The 21,862-nt window shown below is 43.4% G+C and overlaps 1 protein-coding gene across 2 annotated transcripts in view; it reads right to left on the reverse strand.

Annotated features, from left to right (window-relative positions):
• Positions 1-8,292: 8,292 nt before the first annotated feature.
• The window catches only part of GPC6 (glypican 6), a 942,204-nt gene continuing 928,634 nt past the window's right edge, over positions 8,293-21,862 (reverse strand). For both annotated transcript variants that reach the window (XM_048492941.1, XM_048492940.1), the window contains 3 exons: positions 19,102-19,238; positions 16,064-16,239; positions 8,293-15,776 (listed from right to left, as the gene is read on the reverse strand). In XM_048492941.1, the coding sequence (XP_048348898.1) occupies positions 15,574-15,776; positions 16,064-16,239; positions 19,102-19,238 (516 nt within the window). In that variant the 3' untranslated portion in view covers positions 8,293-15,573. The remainder of the gene's footprint in view (positions 15,777-16,063; positions 16,240-19,101; positions 19,239-21,862) is intronic.

Here is a 21,862-nt window from a genome sequence, read left to right on the forward strand (position 1 = left end):
ACTATAAAGTTAGTAGAGCTTCCCTGTTGTTACACCCAATGACTGATATACTGCGTCTGAACATGGATGTTCCATTAAGCCACTAGCAACTGATAAGACCTATCCTTCATGAATTTATCTGAATGGCCGTTACCACATTTTGACCTACATAAACACATGAATCTCACCTTATATTGACCCTTATACAGATCCTTGATCCTTCAAAGTCTGTGGCTCTCCAGGATTTTAAGCTGGGGGGGGGGGGGCTCTTTCACATTGCCTACTGTCACAGCCTTTTAACTGGAGATGCTGGGGATTGAACCTGCAACCTGTGAGCCATGGCCCCTCCCAGAGAACACACAAGTTTTGCCAATGGGCCAAATCACACTTCCCCATGGATTGTTTCTGGTTGGGAAAGCACAGTGGAAAAGGGAGGCTGAAGCCTCTACTCCACGTTTGCCAGAGTCCCAATCCAAATTGGATGCTGCCTGCATAGTAGTTGAGAAGAACCTGTAGCTAATGTCTAACTATTATACAGGGTAGCCCCCCCCCCCCACCCCATCCTGGTCCCATGTACTTAGTAATCTATGATTCCTCTCTGTTCCCCAAAAGCAGGGGTAGGGAACCTGCGGCTCTCCAGATGTTCAGGAACTGCAATTCCCATCAGCCTCTGTCAGCATGGCCAATTGGCCATGCTGGTAGGGGCTGATGGGAATTGTAGTTCCTGAACATCTGGAGAGCCGCAGGTTCCCTACCCCTGCCCAAAAGTAATGAAGAAGAAGAGGAGTTTGGATTTATACCTCACTTTTCTCTCCTGTAAGGAGACTCAAGGTGGCTTACAAACGCCTTTCCCTTCCTCTCCCAACAACAGACACTTTGTAAGGTAGGTGGAACTGAGAGAGTTCTGAATGAACTGTGACTAGCCCAAGGTCACCCAGCGGGAATGTAGGAGTGCGGAAACACATCTGGTTCACCAGATAAGCCTCTGCCACTCAGGTGGAGGAGTGGGGAATCAAACCTGGTTCTCCAGGTTAGAATCCACCTGCTCTTAACCACTACACCACACTGGCTTTGTGATGGGTACTATTGGAACTGACAGTCTGCAAGTAGCTGTTCAGGGATGTCTGTCCCTGGATGTATGTAGCTCTAAATCATGGAGGTGCTTCACACACAACCAATTTGTATAGGGGGGACTACAGCGCAAATCTCCTTAGGGAAGCTTGCATCTGTGAGCAGACTCTCTTTGGTCGATAAGGTTACTTAACTTTCTCTTTCAAAACTAACTTGCTTACTATATACATTAATGTGTATTTTGAAAAGTGCTTTGATTCTTAATTAAACTGTCCTTAATTAATATACGCTGAGCAATTGCAGAGGTGAACATAATCTATCTTCACTGTAATGGCTTATTACTCTGTCTCGCCAAGGAAATTTGGTTATTCCGCTTACAAATTATTGCTACGTGTAATCATTTCTCTAATGGGGTAGAGATGTTACAGCAATAAAGAAATGCAAATGGTGCACTTTTTTTAAAAAAAAACTCTCATTAGGTAAAACCGACCACCCCAAAATAGTAAGGAAAAAATGTAGTGAGAATTGAAATATGTTTTGTATAAAAGAATCTGACTCCCTCTTGTGGCCTGATGGAAAACTACATGGAGATGTTGAAGATCATTTTTTTTCTGTCCTATGGTTTCTGCTCATCAGCAATCAAGGTAAAATTGGACTCCGAGATGGCAACCATTTTAAAACCAGACAGTTTGCAGAGAGGAGAGTTTCTCAGGCTGATGGAACAGCCCAGTTCAAGGAAGGCAGCTTGTGGGATAGGACAGTTTGACCCAAGTTGGAAATAAACTCCAATGAATGCAGCAGGACTTATTTCTTAATCAATATAATTAAGGTTGGGCTGTAAATCTTATTAAAATGAATGAAACCAATAGGTCAATGCTTTCAACAACCACTAGTTATCATGACTAACTTTTAGCTCAGTTCCCTCTCCAAAAATGTGATACAACCAAATGGGGTGTCAGAAGTGACCCGGCTGCTAACAGATCCACAAAAACAACAACACAACACTCTGAGGCTAGCCCTCAGCTCACATCCAATGGAGGGGGAAAATACCCAGTTGTTGTGGGTTGCAAAACATTACTGGATCATTCAGAAGAAAACTGGTTGATAATTGGAGATAATGGAAACGTTGGCCCATTAACCTACCACTGCACTAAGCAAAATTTGAAGCCTTCCTAAGGAGTCTTCCTCTGGTGGAGCCTTTTTCTAATGAAAGTGACTATTCCAACTGAAGGAAGAGCCACTTAACTTGGAATTAGCTTTTGTAGACTGGTGGAACATTCCTTTAGCCTATGGTGGGCTGCAGCCCCGTGTTTTCACTTTTCTAAGAAAACATGGAAGCAGGCAAAAGAGAGACATTCATAGATGTTACACCCTGTAACATTTATGCTGCAGAGTTGAGGCAGGAAGCAGGAACTTGTGGATCTGGGGATTATTCTACACGGAAGAGTAAAGCTGTGACAATTTTGGTGAAGGAGGAATAAAAATGGCGTGGTATGGCCTGATTACTGGTATGTCAGATCTTGGAAGCTAAGCAGGGCTGGTATGTGGATGGGAGACCACCAAGGAAGACTCTACAGAGGAAGGCAATGGCAAACCATCTCTGCTTCTCACTTGCCTTAAAAGCCCCTTGCTGGGGGTTGCAACTTGATGGCGCACATGTATGTATCTGGTTGTTCCTAATAAAAGGTATAGCATGGCTTTTGTTTTGGAGAAACTCAGCTTCCTGCAACCCTCAACTCTCAGGTTACCTGTCTTGCTGTAGGTAAGATCCACAGTCACTGGATATATGGTGCTCTTGTATTCATTCACCTTAGGACAGAAATGAATTATTTATAGCTATATGGGCCATCAGTCAAGTTCTGTGGGGGCAATAGGACAGCCAGAACACAGCAATTTGGCTGGGCAACAGAGAAGATAGCAGCTAGCAGGTTTAGCCATGAGGTTTTATTTTTGTTTGTTTTCTTAAAAAACACACAGATTTTCTACAGTTGTCAGGAAAAAGTTATAGAAATAGAACAAGTCGCTGTTCAGCTAGGAATAGCTTGGTGGGGTTGCCAGGTTGCCCTCTGGCCACCGGCAAGGAATGGTGTGTGGGTGTTGCTGGATCCAGACTAAGAAACTGCTAGAGATTTGGGGACAGAGCCTGGAAAGGACAGGGACCTTAGTGAGGTACAATGCCTTAGAGACCATCCACCAGTGCACCCATTTTCTCCAGGGGAATTGATCTCCGTAGTCTGGAGATGAATAGTAGTTCCAGGAGATCACCAGACCCAATCAGGAAGAGGGCAACCCTCCCCTTTATGAATTTATACTCTTTATTACCACCACTAAAGGCCAGTTACCTCACTGGGCCTCAAGTCCAATCCTTATAAGACCTCATTTCCATGTATAGTTTTTCTAAAGGTAAAGGTAGTCCCCTGTTCAAGCACCAGGCCATTACTGACTGATGGAGAGTCATCACATCACAACCAGAGGTGGGATCCAACCAGTTCTAAAGAAGTGGTTACTAATTTTTTCTGAGTGCCGAGAAGGGGTTACTAAAGCAACCTCCCTGCCCAATAGGGACTGGAGGTGTGTGTGTGTGGTGGCGTCACTGTTTGAATCCCACCACCATCGGAACCTGTTATTAAAATTTTTGGATCCCATCACTAATCACAACATTTACTAGGCAGACTTTGTTTACAGGTGGTTTGCCATTGCATTCCCCAGTTGTCTACCTTTTACCCTCAGCAAGCTGGGTACTTGTTTTACCAACCTCAGAAGGATGGATGACTGAGTCAATCTTGAGTTGGCTACCTAAAACTGATTTCTGTTGGGATTGAACTCAGGTCATGAGCAGAGCTTTGACTGCAGTATGCAGCTTACCACTTCCACACCATGGGGTGCTTTTTGGCCTTTTTCTAGTTGGTGAAAAATAAGAGCTCCTGCTGGCATAACTGGCTGATTCTTCCTCAGGTGGTCTGTTGATCCTGAAACATTCCTTTTCATCAAAATTAAGGGACCAAATTCTTCTATTTGTATCCTCTTGCCTCCAACTAGCTGTTAAGAATGTGAAAGATTTATATGACTCCTCCGAATACAGACACCATTCCAACAGATTCTATACATTGGCCAGATGAGATCTATGGAATTCTTCCTTCCTCTTCTGCCCCTTCACCTGGAAAAGCATATGATTGAGAATGCCAACACCCAAATGAATCTTGGTAAAATGCTCAGTGCCCAGCACAATTACTCCAGGTCCCCATGAGAAGTATGTCCCAATAGGTTTAAATGGTGTGTATTACTGAAAGGGGGAAGGCGGTTCTCACAGAGAAGGAGGGCTTAACACCTGAGGCTGCAGTGCCGTAAAAACTGGAGACAGGGAAATTGACGTGGGAGACATGGAACAAGGGTTTGGTTGTCTGAATTCAGCCACCACAGAACTGGCATTGTTTTTGTGTACAGCTGCCTGCTTTAGGGCAATCCTTTTTTTTAAAAAAAACCCAAAATTTACAAAAATGGCAGTACACTCTGTTCCTTTGATATTCCTCTTCTAATTTAATATATTCAATGATTTGCAACACTTGGTTTAACCTCCCTGTACTCCCCCACCAAGGGATGCTTCTGCACGCAGATTAACAAATTAGATTATGAATTCAAAGAGAGTTTGTTTTTTAATTGCATTGAAATGTAATTGCAACTTCATTAGCATCTTCTAACCCCCCCCCCCCCCCCAATAGTTAAGTTAGCGGAGGCATTTTGCAACCCGGAAACATTGGCTGGAAAATAAGCCCCCTGGAATTCAGTGGAATTTACCTCTAGCTCCAATGCTAACTGTTTTCGCTTCTAATCCTAAATGAAAAATACAGAGGAAAGAGATGTGAATTGGCACCAATGGAGGCAGGGAGACAATATGTCACATTTGTATTTTCGTCACTATTGCTCTGATTCAGCTATGGGTGTATTAACATATGCAACTGTCTTTTACTTAGCCTAACCCCCACCCCCACCCCTGGGCCACCTAACCTCAGTATTATCTCTCACTGAGCCAGGAGGTCTTCTCTAACAGGCCGTACTATCATCTCCAGAGGTCAGACTAAGGTCACTGGTAGCCCCACCCTATGATCCCATACTGTAGCCACTTGTTTATTTATTTATTCATTCAACTGGCTATCCCGCCCTTTTCCAGTCTAGGATGGACTCAGAGTCTAGGCCAGGCTCAGGGCCTTGTTGCTGACATATCTCTGAGATGCACCAACCAGAAATGTGCCAGTACAGAGTTAGCTGTCATCCTGACCCTTTTTGAACTAGGGCTGTTACTGAGTTTGTGAATGAAGAAGGATTTAAAGTTCCGATTGCCTGGATTATGGCTCCAAGATCATTCATGACACTAGACCTCAGTGAAAAGTGCGATGGGACAGGGAAGCCTTTTCACCCAGGCTTGACCTGCAGTCAGGCTTCTGAGAGAGATGCCAGTGAGGCCTTTTGGCTTACCCTCTTGCCAAAGTAAACAAGGGTTTCTGCAAAGCAAAGCAAAAAGGGCTTGTGCAAAGCAAAGCAATTGCTCTTGAGCAATTGGGAAAATTAACCTTGCATGATGTAAATTTCCTCCTGAAGCAGAGAGATTTAGAATGAAGGGCCACGGTCAGCACCAGTGGTTATCATCAGCTTTCCACGACCTTGTTTGCCCTCATTGATATAATGATTGTAGTGATCTAATTCAAACGAGGAAGGGGCCGATGATATAAAAAGAAAGGCAATCTGATTTATTACATGGCTCTTTTAAAGATCTTTTGCTCCCAGACCTGCTTCACTTTTCTCACATTCCATTGGAGTTAGAATGTTTGTGCCCCAAACTCTAGGAGTGGATATGCAAATGTTCATGGTAGTTAACAGACTCCAACAAAACAAGGAACTCTGTTAGCCTGACCATATTATACCAGTATTGGTCAAACTTCACAAAGGTCCGAAAGGAAGGTGGTGGGGATTCATTCTCACTTGACATCAGAAAAAGTACAACCTAAGAATTTCCCAGATGCACATAGCAACAGATTCTGGATTGATGTCCCTTTGCCTAGTAACTATGGGAAATTCGTAAACCTCAGGGATATGGATTTACTTTTATATGGTGTGCTCACAGGCACTGCCTTTCTTTTATGTCCATGTGCATGGAGACAATTGCATTTCTGTCCCCTTTTTATTAGTAGCAAATGTCTTCAGACTTTGTTTATAAATTAGGGTTTATAAAGAGAACATAATAGAATGTGGATGTATAAATAACCAACAATGATTTTTTGGTTACTATTAGACATCCCTCCAGACGATCATCACAACCTTTTAGTCCTCCTAATACCACAGCAAAAAATTCTTAGACTGGGCATTAAAGTTCTGTGCCAATTCTCTTTGTGAGAAGAAAGAAGAATCCCTTTTCCCATTAGCAGTATTTTATCACTAGTCTCGGGCCAGAATTGCTAGTTCGATGGCTGCACAAATGGAACTGAGGAGTGAGGATCAATCTCACAGCCGAGGGTAGCCCACTCCATTTTCATAACTCTACCCACTCCTCCTAAACCTTTACAAGAAAATGAAGTTACAGATCTTACTAGATCAGCTTACAATCAACTTCTGGATCATAAATTTTCACCTAAGAATAACAAACCTTTTTATTAAAAGTGCATGAGAATATCATAAACATGTTCCCTGGCTGGCCCTTCTCTCCTTACTCACTCTAACTCATGACTGGTCTCTACTGCACCCTTATTCTACCTTTCTCCTTCTCTCTCTCTTTTCTCACCATCCCTTTCCTGGCTCGCTTTCCTTCTTTTATCTTTTATCCCCTCCCTCCTCCCAACCTCCCCCCACCCCGGTTGGGCTGCAGGCTAGCCATCTGGCCTGGCTATAGCTCAGAGGTGCTCCCAGACCTGCAGATCTGCCCCCTATTTTGAGCCTGCTCAGAATCAAAGCTGCTTGCTCCTACCACCCCCCTTCCCCTGCTGCCACTGATGGGCCCAGGTACCAGGTTCCAATGGGTGGGCTCCATGTCCCAGAGTCACATGGTTGTGGCTCGCCCTTCCTTGCTGCTGGCCTCTCCAGCCATGCCTCCCTGCAGGTTGTCCTCTTTGCAGGGGCCTGGCGCAGGCTTCCCGATAGATGGGGCTGGGCCGTGTCAGATGTCCACTGAGCTGTGAGAGGTCTGCTCAGGTGTTGGGCAAGTTCAGGGTGGTGAAATCTGGAGTAGCTGTGGCTGCCATCTCCAGACACCTAATTTCGCAGAGTACTAAGCCAGGGCCAACCCTGCTTAGTTCATGAGATCTGATGAGATTGGATTAACTTGGGTCATCCAGGTCAGGGAAAGGCATCCATTCCAAAGGTAGATTTCAGCAAATGACCTGGAAAGCATTCACTCCATGGTATTGTTGTGGTCAAGTTTGTTCCCTGTGTACAATGATTGCCAAGAAAATTCCACATCCACTCCCTTATGATTTGTCATTAATAAAATGCTCTGTGATCTTCTGGGGGATTTCACATCTAGTATCCCAACCACTTGCCTGTAAGTCTTTATTAGAAACTTGCCTGTAAGTCTTTGTTAGAAACAGTGACTTAATACCCAAACCTATGGGGGTGGCAAATTGAGTTGTGGATCTGCCACAGAGCTGCACCAACATGTTTCCCCCCTCCGCTGCTGCAAGGGGCACCTCCGCCAGTGGAGGGGGCAAAGAGGCTGGTGGCCAGCTGCCTCAGTGCCACAGCAGCAACTCCTGGAAGCTGGGGCTGCCATAGGGAAAGCTGGGGCTGTTCTGGTGTCTGATCAAACACTGGTATGGGAGGATGGGCTGGGGCGTTTTTGGGGGTGGAGCCAATGTTAGTCAGCTCCCAACCCTGGGTTCACAGGCAGTTACGCTGCAGCCAAGGGGTTGGAGTTACGCCACCCAAAAGGGTGGCATAAGTCCATTTAGCCCTATGGAATGCCTTCTGCTGCTGCTGCTGCTGGTGGTGGTGGTGGTGGTGGTGGTGGTGGTGATGGTTGCTTTTTCTGCCTTCCTGCACTGCTGGAATGCCCTCTGGGGTGGGGTGGTAGCGGTGCTGTCCCCAGCCCCCTGGGGCTGTGGATTGGGTTATTAGTCTTTGCTGAATCTTACAATTGCTGAAGATAAAAAATCATTTTACACCAAAGAAAGCATTTGATACTTACTAGTAGAAAAACAGTTTTGATAAGCAAAGGAAATGTAAAGAGAGGCACTTCAAATGATATAGAAACTTGCATTTAGAAGCACCAGGTTTTTAAACTTTTATTTCCTAACTCAGAAATTCAACACGCTCTGTAGATTTAATAGCTCCTTCACATTCCAAGACAATGTGAGGTGTGAAAAAGAGACATTTCAAACTTTAGGGACTATTTGAGAGTGATGTGCACACCTCGTACACAGTGATCACAATGTCTACTGTGGAGAAATAAACAGATTCACATGAGCAGACAAATTCATCCCTGATACAACTTTTGTATTAATCTATGGACTATGATCACAGCATGGAAAATGGAGACGTGTTCCCTCCTTATCCTTATCAGTCAAAATCTGCTGCATGTTGAAGAGGTTGTATCCTTTTCACCGGGAAGCATCTGGCTTCTCCAATCAGAGACTCTGTATCAAAATTTCCTTCTTAAGAAACATAGAATGCCAAAGCATCTCACCATCCGTTCTCCTGAAACACTAAATATATGGCTGGATCACCACCTCCATTCATTCATATGAGAACCATAACCGCCATTTCCACATGACTGGATCCCACTACTTTCTAATTAATGCATGCAGAACATGGGTCAGGCAAATGAGATGGTTCCTTCCCATGCCACATGCTGTCAGTGCCCAGAGAGGTGTTGATGTTCATACAGTTAATAAGTGCATCAGCCACCAAGCCTTCCTACGGGCACTGCTGGAGCAGCAATGCAGTCATGCAGAAGTTGTTTCCATGTCACTCCGGGGGTCAGACCTTAAGGCTGAATTTGAACATGATGCTGTAAGAAATAATGTACTAGCTCTTTAAACCTGGCCTTTAAAGTGGGTTGTTAGAGCTGCAATCCTGCTACACATGCAATGTTAGTGTGTCAACAAATGCCCACTTGGGCAACAGCGTGCTAAGGATACACATGTCTGAGAACCCAGTATACAGACAATGCTAGCAAATGGAACCTCATGCAACCTCCTTCCTGCTTTATCTCTCGTTTGCATATGGTCATAATTGTAGGTGTTTTTTGTAGCTGCGAGCAGCAGGCTGTGTTTTGTGAGGAATTATGGATAGTGGAAATGGTCGGGTGGTTTTCATAGGTGTTGAGAAGCATGGGCTTAATTAAGCATAGAAGATACCTGTCCTGTTTAGGCAATAACTATTAAACAAAATTGTCCCAGGGCCCAAATGTAGATACAGTCCATTGAAAGGGGGAAATTAGTGGAGACTGATCTTATACACTTTTGCCTGCACTTGCTTTGCCAGTAGAAAGCCACCTTAGAGAGAGATTGCTCAAATGTCAGGCAGTGTTTACAGCTGGTCTTGAGTCCTCTCCTTTCTTCTGATGAAAGCTCTTTTCATCAGATATCTGGAGCAGTCTTATAAACTGGTCTTAGTTCATTCCAACTCCTATAGGCCAGACTGAATAATGGATAGGGCCCTAAACTACATTATTTTAAGAGGCCCTTTACAAACAACAACAAAAAGTCCTTATTCTCCACAGAAAGGAAACTGAAAATATGACAGCACAGTTTGTCTGAGCATGGGTGTATGGCAGCTGTGGGCTTTGGCTGGGAGTCACCTGACTTTTTTCTTATTTAGAAGCCTTCAACTGTAGTTTGCCAATCCTTAAATCTAGGCCTACGAATAGGGTCTTACCATATTCTCTGCTACCTCTCACTAAAACTGATAGTAGATGCAGCAGAAGTGGAATATATGGTATAATTCTATTATATAAAAGGCTAGCAGTGGTGGCAACGACTCACTTCCAGCCAATCACCACACGAAACTCAATCGCCATGCATATACAGCTTGGGACGGGGCTTACACAGAACGGATAAAAAAAACAACACAAATAAAACAGCTGAATGTGGTAGTCACTCACTCTCTCATGCTTCTCCCCCAATGCTGAATAATTATTGTCACTGTACCATCTGCCAGAGGAGGAACAGGCACAGGCATTGGTCACTCCCTATAAGAAGGCTGTAACTGCTGGTGGCCACAACTGTGTCATTGACTGTTGCACGGTGATACAGGCATTTGGGAAGAGAAGCAGGTATCTAGGAAGAGGAGGAGGAGGGAGCTGGTGACCAAGGAGAGGAAAGGCAGGAGGGCCGTTAACTCTTATGTGCTGATGCAGGCATCTGGGGAGAGGATGAGTAGGGAGCTGGTGACACAGGGCCAAGGGGGGAGGAAAGGCAGCAGGGTTGGCCAGCTTAGTGGGTGCCATTAACCCACCAACAGTTTTATAGAGCCTGTTGTATTTGCTAGTACAACACGCTTTACTGCTAGTGCTATTGTATTTCAATAGAGCATAACTAGGCGCAAATGATACTCATCTCTGTTTTATGGCTGGCTCATTACATTGCCAAAAGTCAAGCAAGAAGCCTGGCATTCTGGAATAGCCTAAGTGTACTGAAAGGATAACATTATGTGGTATAAGGAAGATTAGGGTAAGTAAAAAACACTTCTAAAAATTATTTGTATACATAAGTAAATAATGTCAAAAAGCAACCTAAATAGCCCAGACTAGCCTGATCTTGTCAGACCTGGACTGCTAAGCAGAGTTGAGATGGTTAGTATTTGGATGGCAGACCATCAAGGAAGTTCAGGATTGCTATGCAGAGGAAGGTGATGGCCAATTACCTCTGCTCATCTCTTGTCTAGAAAACTCCATGAGGCAGAACTTTACAGGATCACCATGAGTCAGGTGTGACTTGGCAACATTTAACTAGCAGAGAGAGTAGCAGAGAGCTGGACTAGATGGACTTTGGTGTGATCCAGCTGGCTTGTTCTTAACTATTATGCATAAATAAAGAACCAGCTTTCAAAAGAAATGGACTATAACTGATGTCATTTGTAGGGTGAGCTCAAAATAACATTACCCTATAAAAAGCATACGCTACAAAGAACAAGTTCTCCACACCAAGCCATAGCATGGAGCAGCCATTGCTGGGAAGCATATCCGTAATTCCTGCCAGAGAGCAGGAGATAGGCAGCCGTGGTGAACATACAATTCAAGATGGCTGACATGCAGTGTTACACTTTTCTAAGTTCACTGACTTCAAAGGAGGAGGTGACTGCTCAGGATGGCCCAGATGGTATCAGGAATCTAGACACAGAACAGCAGAGGTGGAGGCAAGGCTAAGAGTAATAAGCAGGTAGTTGACAGGGTGAACCTAGCTATGATCTAAAGCCTAGCAAGCCTTATATATTCTGCCACAGTCCTAGACATCAGCGGAAGGGTCAGAGCTCTGATCTTAGGTGAGCTCTCTAGCTATACATCTCAAGATATAGCAGTGACTGAGTCTGGGACTAGTAGGGGGTAAAAGTGGGATGACAGAGCTAATGACATTTTGGGTAAGGGCTTGATATCTATCAGTAATAGCAGGGTTTCCCAAACAAGGGGTATAAAGGCAGCACAGTCCTTGGTGCTCCTCTTCTTTCTCTCATCATCTAAGGAAGTCTCCGCAGGAGAAGGTTCCCAGTGCTTCCCCCCTCGGGCATTCCTCCTCACATGCAAAGATTTCTTAGTCTAGATCCTAGGCCTCAACAACCACTATCATGTGGACGATCTCTATGGTCCTGCCATGAATGTGTGTTTGTTACTTTTCATGCTGACAAACCACATACTAAGATGTGTATCTTACAGAAGGGGGAGAAATGGGAGCCTTTATCAAAGGGATGCTTTCAGTTGCATCTCCATGGACAGAGGATCTCCCTTAACATTGTTGAAGGTTATTAATTGTTACACAAGTACTCCCATATAGTCTGAGTGACCTAAAGTTCAACCACTGAAAATATATGGCACTGGAGATAGTCATCAAAAATGTATACCCTGTGGAGCATTTCCCTGTGAAAACACAGAGTATTAACTCACCCCAGGCTCAGGTCAACCAAGATGACTTAGTTTTAATTAGTCAGATTAAGTAATTTGATGGGAAACATGTTAAAGGGTTACTTATCCCCCATTTAAATAGTTCATTTAGGACCAGAGGTGGAGAACTTGAAATGTCCCAGATTCAACCCCAACATCTCCAGTGAAATCAACAAGCCTGCAAATGGCCTCTGCTTAAGACTTCGGGGCCTTTCAACTGAATGGGCCACTGGATGGTTTCAAAATAAAGCAGTCAATTTAATCCATATCCTCTGTTAGATATTCTGAATGAATGGGATGGGAATAGGAGCTATCAAGGTTCCAGTTCAGAGGAAGTTAGCCATATTCATCCATTTGGAATTAATGGGATTCATATTGGTAATGATGGTTGACTACAGTCCAGCATAAGGTTGCTTTCTGGATTCTGTGCTGGCTGAAGTCTGCAATTAAGTAAAGAAGAAGGTTCTGTGTGTGGATTGTGGCCAAAACAGCATCCATTGCATGAGAGAAATACAGTGCAAAGGGTCTGTAAAATGGGTGTAAATCTGGATAGGACTGACAAGGTTGGATTGTATAACATTTTAAATAATAAAAAATAGAATACAATCTCTTTTTGTAAATCAAAAGCTCTACATTTTGTTTTCTTATTTGACATAGCATATCGTTATTCATGGTATATACTGTTCATTTCTTTTCGTTGTAAAAGTGCTTAGGTATACTTTATACATTTGTGCTGTGAGCTTACTACTTTCATTACTAAATCGATAGCTAATTATCATTAGTGGGCGAAATGAGCTTCTGAAATCATGTACAGTTCACATTGTCTGTATTGCAATGTGAGCGGCTTACTTGAAAGTGTTTAGCTGATGTTTTCTTTATTAACTCTACAAGGGTTGTCAAAAACTGGGCAGCCCATTTCTAACAAACAAGGAGCCCATTTTAATTGGCATAGGTAGTTAAGAGCTTGGCTTATGCTTTCTTGCTCCAGTCCAGTCATGTGGGCAATGAGTGTGCTTCCCTTATGCATGGAGGACAAGAGGTGGAGGAACTGGCACTCATCAACATAAACCTCCCATCCCCTGCCAGCCCTTTCCCAGGCTGAGCACAGAGTTGCAAATTCCCCTCTTGCACGGTGGCCTGCACTGACTGAGGTCACCAGTGCACTGAGCAAATCATTTACCACAGGCTGGACTCTGGGACTTGGCATGCAGCAGGCTACTGGATGCATGGGCTTACTGAGAATGGTGGGCAGTGGTGGCTATGACGTGGGAGAAGAAGAGTTGGTTTTACACCCCACTTTTCTCTATCTTTAAGGAGTCTCAAAGCCGTTTACAATCACCTTCCTTTTCCCTCCTTGCAACAGACACCTTGTGAGGTAGGTGGGGCTAAGAGAGTTCAGAGAGAGATGTGACTAGCTTAACCCAGAAGCCTGCATGTGGAGGAGTGGGGAATCTAATCTGTTTTTCCAGATTAAGAGTCTGCTGCTCACTTGGCCGAGTGGGGAATCAAAACCCAGTTCTCCAGTTTAGAGTCTGTTTCTCTTGACCACTACACCGTGCTGGCTCTAAAGCGCCCATGCAGCAAAGGTGGTTACACAGGATGAGATGGCAGATATGCCTCACCCTGATATAATGTCCTGTGCTGCTGTTATTGCCACTTGGGAAGTCCAAGGCAGCCTGCAGAGGTACTTCCTGTGCACTCTTCCCTGGATCCTGCCAATATGGCCTTAGAAAGAGGCAGCTAGGTTGACTCAATAGCCTAGTAGCAAGAGAGGAGATATTTATATTGATGCCATATGGGAGCAGGATCAGAGTCCTGGACTTCGACACCTCAAGAGTGCAATCCAGATGCATAATTTGGGTACAGGAGTACTGCTGTCATCACCAAGGCCCCTTCCGACCATGCAGAATAATGCACTTTCAATCCACTTTCACAATTGTTTGCAAGTGGATTTTGCTATTCCGCACAGTCAAATCTAGCTGCAAAGTGTATTGAAAGTGCATGATTCTTCATGTGTGGAAGGGGCCATAGTTGCACTGTTCCAAGTAAATATCTCTTGCACATTCCCCCAAATGCACACATAATGAAAGGGGATTAATGCCACCTTCTTGCAAGCCTATATGAAGCAGACAGCCGAAAATGCAAAAAAGAAAAAGAAATCTCTTCTTGATTCTTGCATTTGCCAATCACGAGAGGAAGGATGCCCTTTTCCAAGCAGCGCAACACAAGTAAAAGCTGGTTGACAAAACATTTTTTTTCTTACAAAGATGTGTCAACCCTGAGCTTGTAATTAAGAAGTTAAAATCTGTGATTTATAGATATATATACACATATATTTATATATATAAAAATAGATGATTATACTAAGACTAAAAAAGTGAAAGAAATTCTCCATGTCAGTATTGTATATATATTTCGGTCAACGTTCTTGCAACAGAGAACCCTTCTGATACAGAAACTAGGAGATATGAAGGATGCTGTGTCTATGCAAAACTAACGCACTGATCCAGCTGTTGTTATCAGTTCCTCTGGAGAACTGCCACTTTGGTTAGGTAACAAACACAGTGGCCGAAAAATTCTACTTGATGCCAACACTGCCCCCCAAAGAAAAGAGATTATGCCAGAAGAGATTAGATTTTGCTATCCAAATCCTTGTATCAAAATGTGTCTGAGAAGTGTTAAGACTTCATTGTAAAAAGGTGATAATGGGCAACTGGATGGAGTCCTTTGTCATTTACATATCATGGATAAAGAAGAAACCAATCAGAATGAAGAATAAGAGGTGGGGTAAACAACGTGAGTATCCCCAGAGGAATGATGTTGCTCTATTCCTAGAAGATAATCTTCCCATTTTTGTCATGAATGTATTGGCAAATCCTGTATTTTTGGCCAATGGTGCACAAAGCTTGCACTTAGATTGGTCTGACAAAAAGAAAAGAAAATTCGGAGATATTCCCTCAATGGTAAAGATCATTTTGGTGACCTGAAGTGTGATACAGCAGCACCCCCAAAAGAGGGTCTCGCCTTCTCCTCCCGTTTTGTTAGGCTTAGCCAGATTCCGAATGATATTTATTCTCTTTTTCTTGGTAAAGGAAAAAAAAAACCCCACATACAACTTGTATCCCTCCCTTTCCCAGCCTCTTTTCTACCTGCAGCATAAAAGCAAAGGAAGTTCTGAAAAGTCTCCTGTAATAAAAAAATCTGAGATTTCTGAGAAGTGGACCTGGCCTTCGCAGCTGTCTGAAGTGAGACAGAAAACAGTTCAGTCGGCACCCGGGACTCTTTGGGAAAGCACAAAGGGGAGCAGGTTTCAGTGCCACTCTCTTCTGGTAGAAAACTGTGTTTGTCGCGTGGTCCGTAGTCCAAGAGCGTAACAAAAGAAGGAAGTTTGTTGTTTTGTTCTTCAATAGCTAAAAGACAGTCATATCTGACTGGAGCCAGGATTATCTGCATTGTCTTTGCAGTAGGAGGGCCAAGCAGATAACGAACCACGTAAATGCTGGACGGGTAGATCGGCTTGCTGAGGAGTCCACTTCCCTCCTGTCCGAGTCAACAAGAGGTGCTTCTGTGGTGATGAATTCAAACTCGGTGGGACAAATGTCATCGGTGCAACCGCTCCCACTTCCTGAGCCACTGGTTTCATCACCTACAGAAGCAGGGTGAGAAGAGGGGAAGGGGAAACATCGAGTAGCTTTAGATACCATTCTGTCCTGACCATGGTTTGGTGGAAACACATCTCACTGTGACATGCCTCTGCAGATGCCAGACATAGATGAGGGTGAAATGCTAGGAGCAGAAACTACCAGACCACGGCCACTGAACCCAGAAAACTCACAACAGCCAGTTGATTCTGGCCATGAAAGCAAATAGAAATACATAGAAATGCAATACATAGAAAAAAATTAAGTTTGATTGAAGGATATAATTTCTTACTTGTGTCCTGAAAGTTCACATCATTTCCATTGTATGCATTCCTGAGTTTATTAGTCATGACTCTCAAGGCCATGATTTGTTGCCGGATGTAAGTATCGGGCCTGGTGATGTCCACGTCAACCTCAGGATTGTTGATCTGATTGGTAAGTCCATCATTCATGATCTCTGGTAGGTATCTAAGCATCAGAATGAACAGTTAGCATGTATAGTTATTAAGACACAGAGTCTTAAATCAAAGCCTTAAAATGAAAGGACATTTAAATTGGCTAGTGACCTCATAGCTCATTGATTGGAATTCTCTAAGAAAAAACCAGCTCATGAGGCTCATTCACAAAGGAAAAGACAGCTAATTGTTCCCCATCAGATCTAGTTCTTATGCATCCTGGAGATGCATGAGGATCTTTAGGGGAAAGGATTTTCACATAAAACATGCCTATGTTTTAATGATTTACGATCATGACTCAATTTTGTTAACTCTTGGTGAGAGAAAGGGAAGATTCCATGTGCAGAAGATATTATTCAAGAAGTGAAATGAAAAGTTGGAAACTAATGCAAATTTCTGGTATTTGTATTTCATGATAAACTCTTTCAGATTATAAACTCACTTGTGGTTTTCGGTATAAACAACTGTGATTTAAAAATTGTGCCAAAAAAGAGGGCTTGCTTCTAAAGAAATACGCTGCATTTTAAAACAATTTTTTACTAGGTAGCGAATTGCTACAATTTTTCAAATTGTGCTCTGATGGTAGTGTGGAAATTTATGTATGGTTCCTCTAGAATAAGACCAATATGGTAAACAAGCTTCCCAGAAAGACAAATTGCCAGTGTTTTTGAACTTTTTCAGCAAGATGCAACCACAATTGCTTGGTTACTTATGGCTGCTGAAAGTTAACAGAGAAGCTTAACAGGCCAGCTGAGTACCCCACATAAGCACCCCAAAGCTTGCCCCTGAATCAGATACAATATGCTGGTCTTTGGTTTTCAATGTGCAAGAATTCCTTGGCAAATTAGTTGGCAGGAGATAGGCTTTTGGAAAGTAGCAAGTCTGAATATCATTGGTGGTCTCTCGCCTTGAATACCCTATGGGGTCGCCATGAGTTGGCTGTGACTTAATGGCAAAAAAAAGACATTTGGCTACTTTTGAACTATGGATAATTAGATGAATTTTTTTTTAAAGTGCAGTTGTCTGAAATGTTGATGATTACTCTTGCTTTGAAAACTGTATTTCCAGTACTGGAAAACTGTATTTCCAGGTATTTCCAGTACTGTTTTCAAGTTGATCAAAACAGTGTTGCATTTTCACATAGAAGTGCTGACAGGCGACAGCTGACTGTTTGTTGGTTTGCCCCCCATCCCCAGGATTGCCAGTACCTGGTGGAGGCAGAAGATTCCCCCCCAACCTTTTCCCCCATCACTGCTAGAAAATATTTTAAAATAACTATCAGATTTAATTGGCTATACAGATTGTAAAAATGTTGCTTTAGAGCAACTGCCAACACAGCATGAGAATCTTTCCTGTGTGCCTGAAGGTAGGCCATGGCAGCCATTTCGTGAGTTGCTCCTCCTCCTGCAGAAGCCATTTTGTGGCAGTTATTTTTGTGGCTGTACCCGTCACAGAATTTCAAACGTGCCTGCAGGTCAAAAAGAGTGGGGACCCTGGTCCATAATACCCTGTATTCCCAAATAGATGTTTACAAAACGGCTGCTGATTACTTTTTAAAAGAAGCTCTTTCAGCACAGTTTTCCAGCAATGTTTTCCGACAACGATCAGCGACAGGGGCAGACTTGCTGTGTACTTTCCACAAGGCCAAAAGGGTCAGACACTCCTATGATTGCATTTGATTTGTTCATTAGCGTTCCATCAGCATTTACACATTTTCTCATACTCACTCCTCCCAACCTCTTGCTCTTATGTGACCTGGATAAATTACTTCTCTGATAATAAGCCATCACTGGCTGTCTTTCAAAAATAAAAAAAACTAGGTCAGAAGGAGCATCTCTTCTGTATGTCATCTGCTAATTGGTAGCCTAAAATTAACTCTGCCTGGCCTTTTCTAATTAGCATGATAGTCTTAGGGCAAGGAGAGATACTAACAATCAGAAGTGAACTTGACATACTGGCTTCTTCCAAAGGAAACCAGATACTCTATCACAACCTCAGTTAGGATTTCAGGTCTACCACAGACTGAAAGTCAGAGCCACTGTGGGACCTTGGGATCCCCTGGAATTACAGCTCATCTTCAGATTACAGAGATCAGTTCCCCTGGAGAAAACAGATGTTCTGGAGGGTGCACTCTGTTGAATTGTACCCCGCTAAGGTCCCTGCCCTTTCCAGGCTCCACCCCCTCATCTCCAGGAGTTTCTCAGGTAGGATCTGGCAACCACATCTTCAGGGGGACCTCAAAATTCCTAGTGGGAACACTCCTTATTTAACACTACTTTAACCATTTGTTATCCATTTTTTCATGGTTTCCTCCCAAAGAATCCTGGGAATTGTAGTTTGGGTAGAATTCTCAGGGATCTCAGTTAGAGATCTGCCAGGCCTGTGCCACTCCAGGCCTGGCAGTTCGCACGTCCACAGCCCAGCTGCAGATGGCCCAGCCATTATCCTCGCTCAAGGCTATGGGGCCTCCCTCTTTTGCTCGCAGTACCGAGTTCAATAGAGCTTAACTGTTTCTCCTTATCTGCATTCTCGGAGATGTAAACTGTCTGTACCAAACAATGCTGTTATTCTCACCACCCTTTCACATGCTGATATTATGAGAATGCGAGAGTGAGGGGAACACCAGGGGTTGAACTAAACTGTAAAGTATATACCAGGGGTCAGGGAGCCAAACCCCTCAGTTTCGGCTACCTGAACCTGGGCTGACCCAGTTCCAAATAAAGCTCTTGAAATCTTCCTGAGTCTTGCTGATGACTGGAGTAACAGACCCTTACAAGATCGCTGCCTCCGAATTCTAAACTGCCAGGTTTCACATGGCTTTCCAGTACTGAAACTACTGGTCCCTTACTTAGCTCAAAAAGTATCGATTCCTTACTTAGCTTTCGTGTGACCATTCCAGCAGTCCTCCTCATTTAATGGGCCAGCAGTCACGCTTTCTTCTTTGCAGATAGTATATGGTAACCCAGACCAGAACTTTTTCGAAAGCTTCAGTTTTTCTTTAATGTCAATCACCTAATCAAAAGTGAGAATATCTGGTTAGAAAGATGAATAGACACTTTTTAAAAAATCACCTCATTGTTAGTTTCATTCTTGATGGTGGTAACCGTGCTGGAATTTAAGATTAATTTCTACAGCTACTGAACAATGCACAGGGCTGTTTGGCAGAACCCAACTAAAGACATTTTTATTTGTAGGCCTACAGTGCAAACCATAGACTGGAGCAACTGTCCATTGGGTTGCACTGCGAAAACACTTTTGAGACGGTTTCTTACTATGCATGAGGATGTGTGATAATGCAGCACCAGAAAAGGAAAGAAAGGCACCTCTAATTCAAGCATTTGATTAGTGTAGGTTCTACATCAGTGTTACAGTGATCATAGATTAATTATCACAGGTTAGGTGGCTTCAATTTGCTTTCATCGTAAGTTTGACTTGGGTGATGTTATGGCTGAAAGGTGGTCCATGAATATGGCATGGTGGACACAGTGTGTAACAGACTTCCCTCTGTGAAACACCTCTGAAGATGCCAGCCACAGATGCAGCCGAAATGTTAGGAACAAGATCCACCAGACCACAGCCACACAGGCCGGAAAACACACCAGAACCAGTATATTGGGCCTTGGTGCAGGAGACCCAAATTCAAACCTCTGCTCATCCATGAAGCCATGTGTGACTTTGAGGCAAACTTTCTGTATCTCAGGGCTTTTGTGAAGATGCAGTGGGGTCAGTGAAAAGCGATGGCACAAAATGGACTAATATGTGGCAAAGTGTAAAAAAAGTTCCAGTGAAATCTCAGTTACTTCACTGAGAATCAGGGCCTAACTTTGGCTGGATGTTTTTAAATTTTACTTTACCACCATGAACATGAATAGGAGTTCTGAAATGAATAGCTTCAATCAGCTGATGGGCAAAAGAAGAGATTCTACATGAGGCAGAAGTATTGTAAGTGGCATGTAAAGGATGCTGGCCTCTCTTCTCTGCTACTCAGAGATAGGCGTGGTTGACATTAGTGTGAAATGGATTTTTCCATCATATCTTTACTTGAAGCCGACAGAAACACATTTCTGCCCTTCGTATGTAAGATTTGATTTCTCCACATATGGTGAGGGGACTCTTAGAGAAGCAAGAATGCTTTGCACAAACTATAATGGGATTAGGATTTGGAGGCAAAAGAATTGGCTTCAAAAGCACTTTATTCTTCAAAACTCCCTAAAGCAAAGTTCGGTGTTAAGGCGGACTTGTAGTTGTTGCAGTGCTGTCTGTGACGATCCCTTTTGACTTGACTTTCATGGGAAGAAAGGGACACACTACCCCTGTCAGAGTGAAGCTCTGTGGAAAATATTGTTATATTTAATATTGTTATATTTTGGTGGATATAAACACCTGGAAATACCAGAAACATTTTTTACAGTACACAGAGGTAAAGAAGTACTATTGCTTCATAGAGTTGCCAATCAATCAGGAAGAAAAATATTATGATCCAGTCAAATTTTTTGTGCCTCTGTGCTGGTTGCCAGAATAGTTTGTGTAAGAAATAGAATCTGGGACCGGTTACCAGAATGTTTGAATAATGCTAGAATTTTTGAAGGAGAATCAGTGATATTTTAATTTAGTGTGCATTCTTGATTGGTGTAACCCGCACACATGCACTAAAGGATCACGCTGTCAGCAACAGTTCATGTTGCAGGCCACTAGGACGATTCAGACTTCCACCCCTGTGCACTGCAGAACAAAGAGGTGAAATCATATAGGACTATGATGTGGTTGCATTCAGAATACTGGTTAGAGATCTGGCAACTGCATCTTCAAAAGGATACTATAGTGCTGCAGAAGGTGCAAAAGAGGGCAACTGAAGTGACTAATGGATTGGAGCACTTATTCCATGAGGGAAGGACAAGGAGCATGTAGCTTTTTAATTTGCAAAAAGATGGCAGGATATGATAGCAGTTTATAAAATGATGCATGATGTAGAGACTGTGAATGGACAGAACTTTTCCTCCCTCTCCCACCATTCTAGAATTCCGGGACAATAGATTCTGGGTGAACAAAAGACAAGTGCTTCTTTATTCAAGAGTAATTTACTTCTTGAATTCTCTGCCACAGGATACAGCAGTGTCCACCAGTTTTATTAAAAGTTGAGACATGTTTATGGAAGGTAGGCAATTGATGCCAATTAGTAGTAACTAGGGTTGCCAGATCCCCAATGGAGGTGGGGGATTCTGGGCTTTGGTGCTCCTTCCCCTTGGGCTGTTTAGCCAGTTGACTTACGAGCAGCAAACTGAGACCTAGGCATCTGATACTGGCAAACAGATGGGAAAATGTCGCCTGGTGCAAAATTTGAATATTCCACCCCTCCCTCCCCCACAACCGTATGAGTGGCCACCCTCCTCATTCACGACCAGACAACTTTTTTTGCACCAGGTCATCTCAAAGTCACCATCACATTATAGATAGAACATGCCCCAACTCACAAATCTGAAAACAGCAATGGTCCATGCCAGCCATCAGAAATAGGAGGGGTGTGTGTGTGTGTGTGTGTGTGGGGGGGCTGCAGCCTGGGGACATTTGACCCCATATGTCCCCCTGGGTGGTATGCCCCTGCTGGCAACACAATAATGTCACTTCCAGCTTCTTCC

Source organism: Sphaerodactylus townsendi, linkage group LG04 (assembly GCF_021028975.2).
Source record: "Sphaerodactylus townsendi isolate TG3544 linkage group LG04, MPM_Stown_v2.3, whole genome shotgun sequence".
NCBI classification, from domain to species: domain Eukaryota; kingdom Metazoa; phylum Chordata; class Lepidosauria; order Squamata; family Sphaerodactylidae; genus Sphaerodactylus; species Sphaerodactylus townsendi.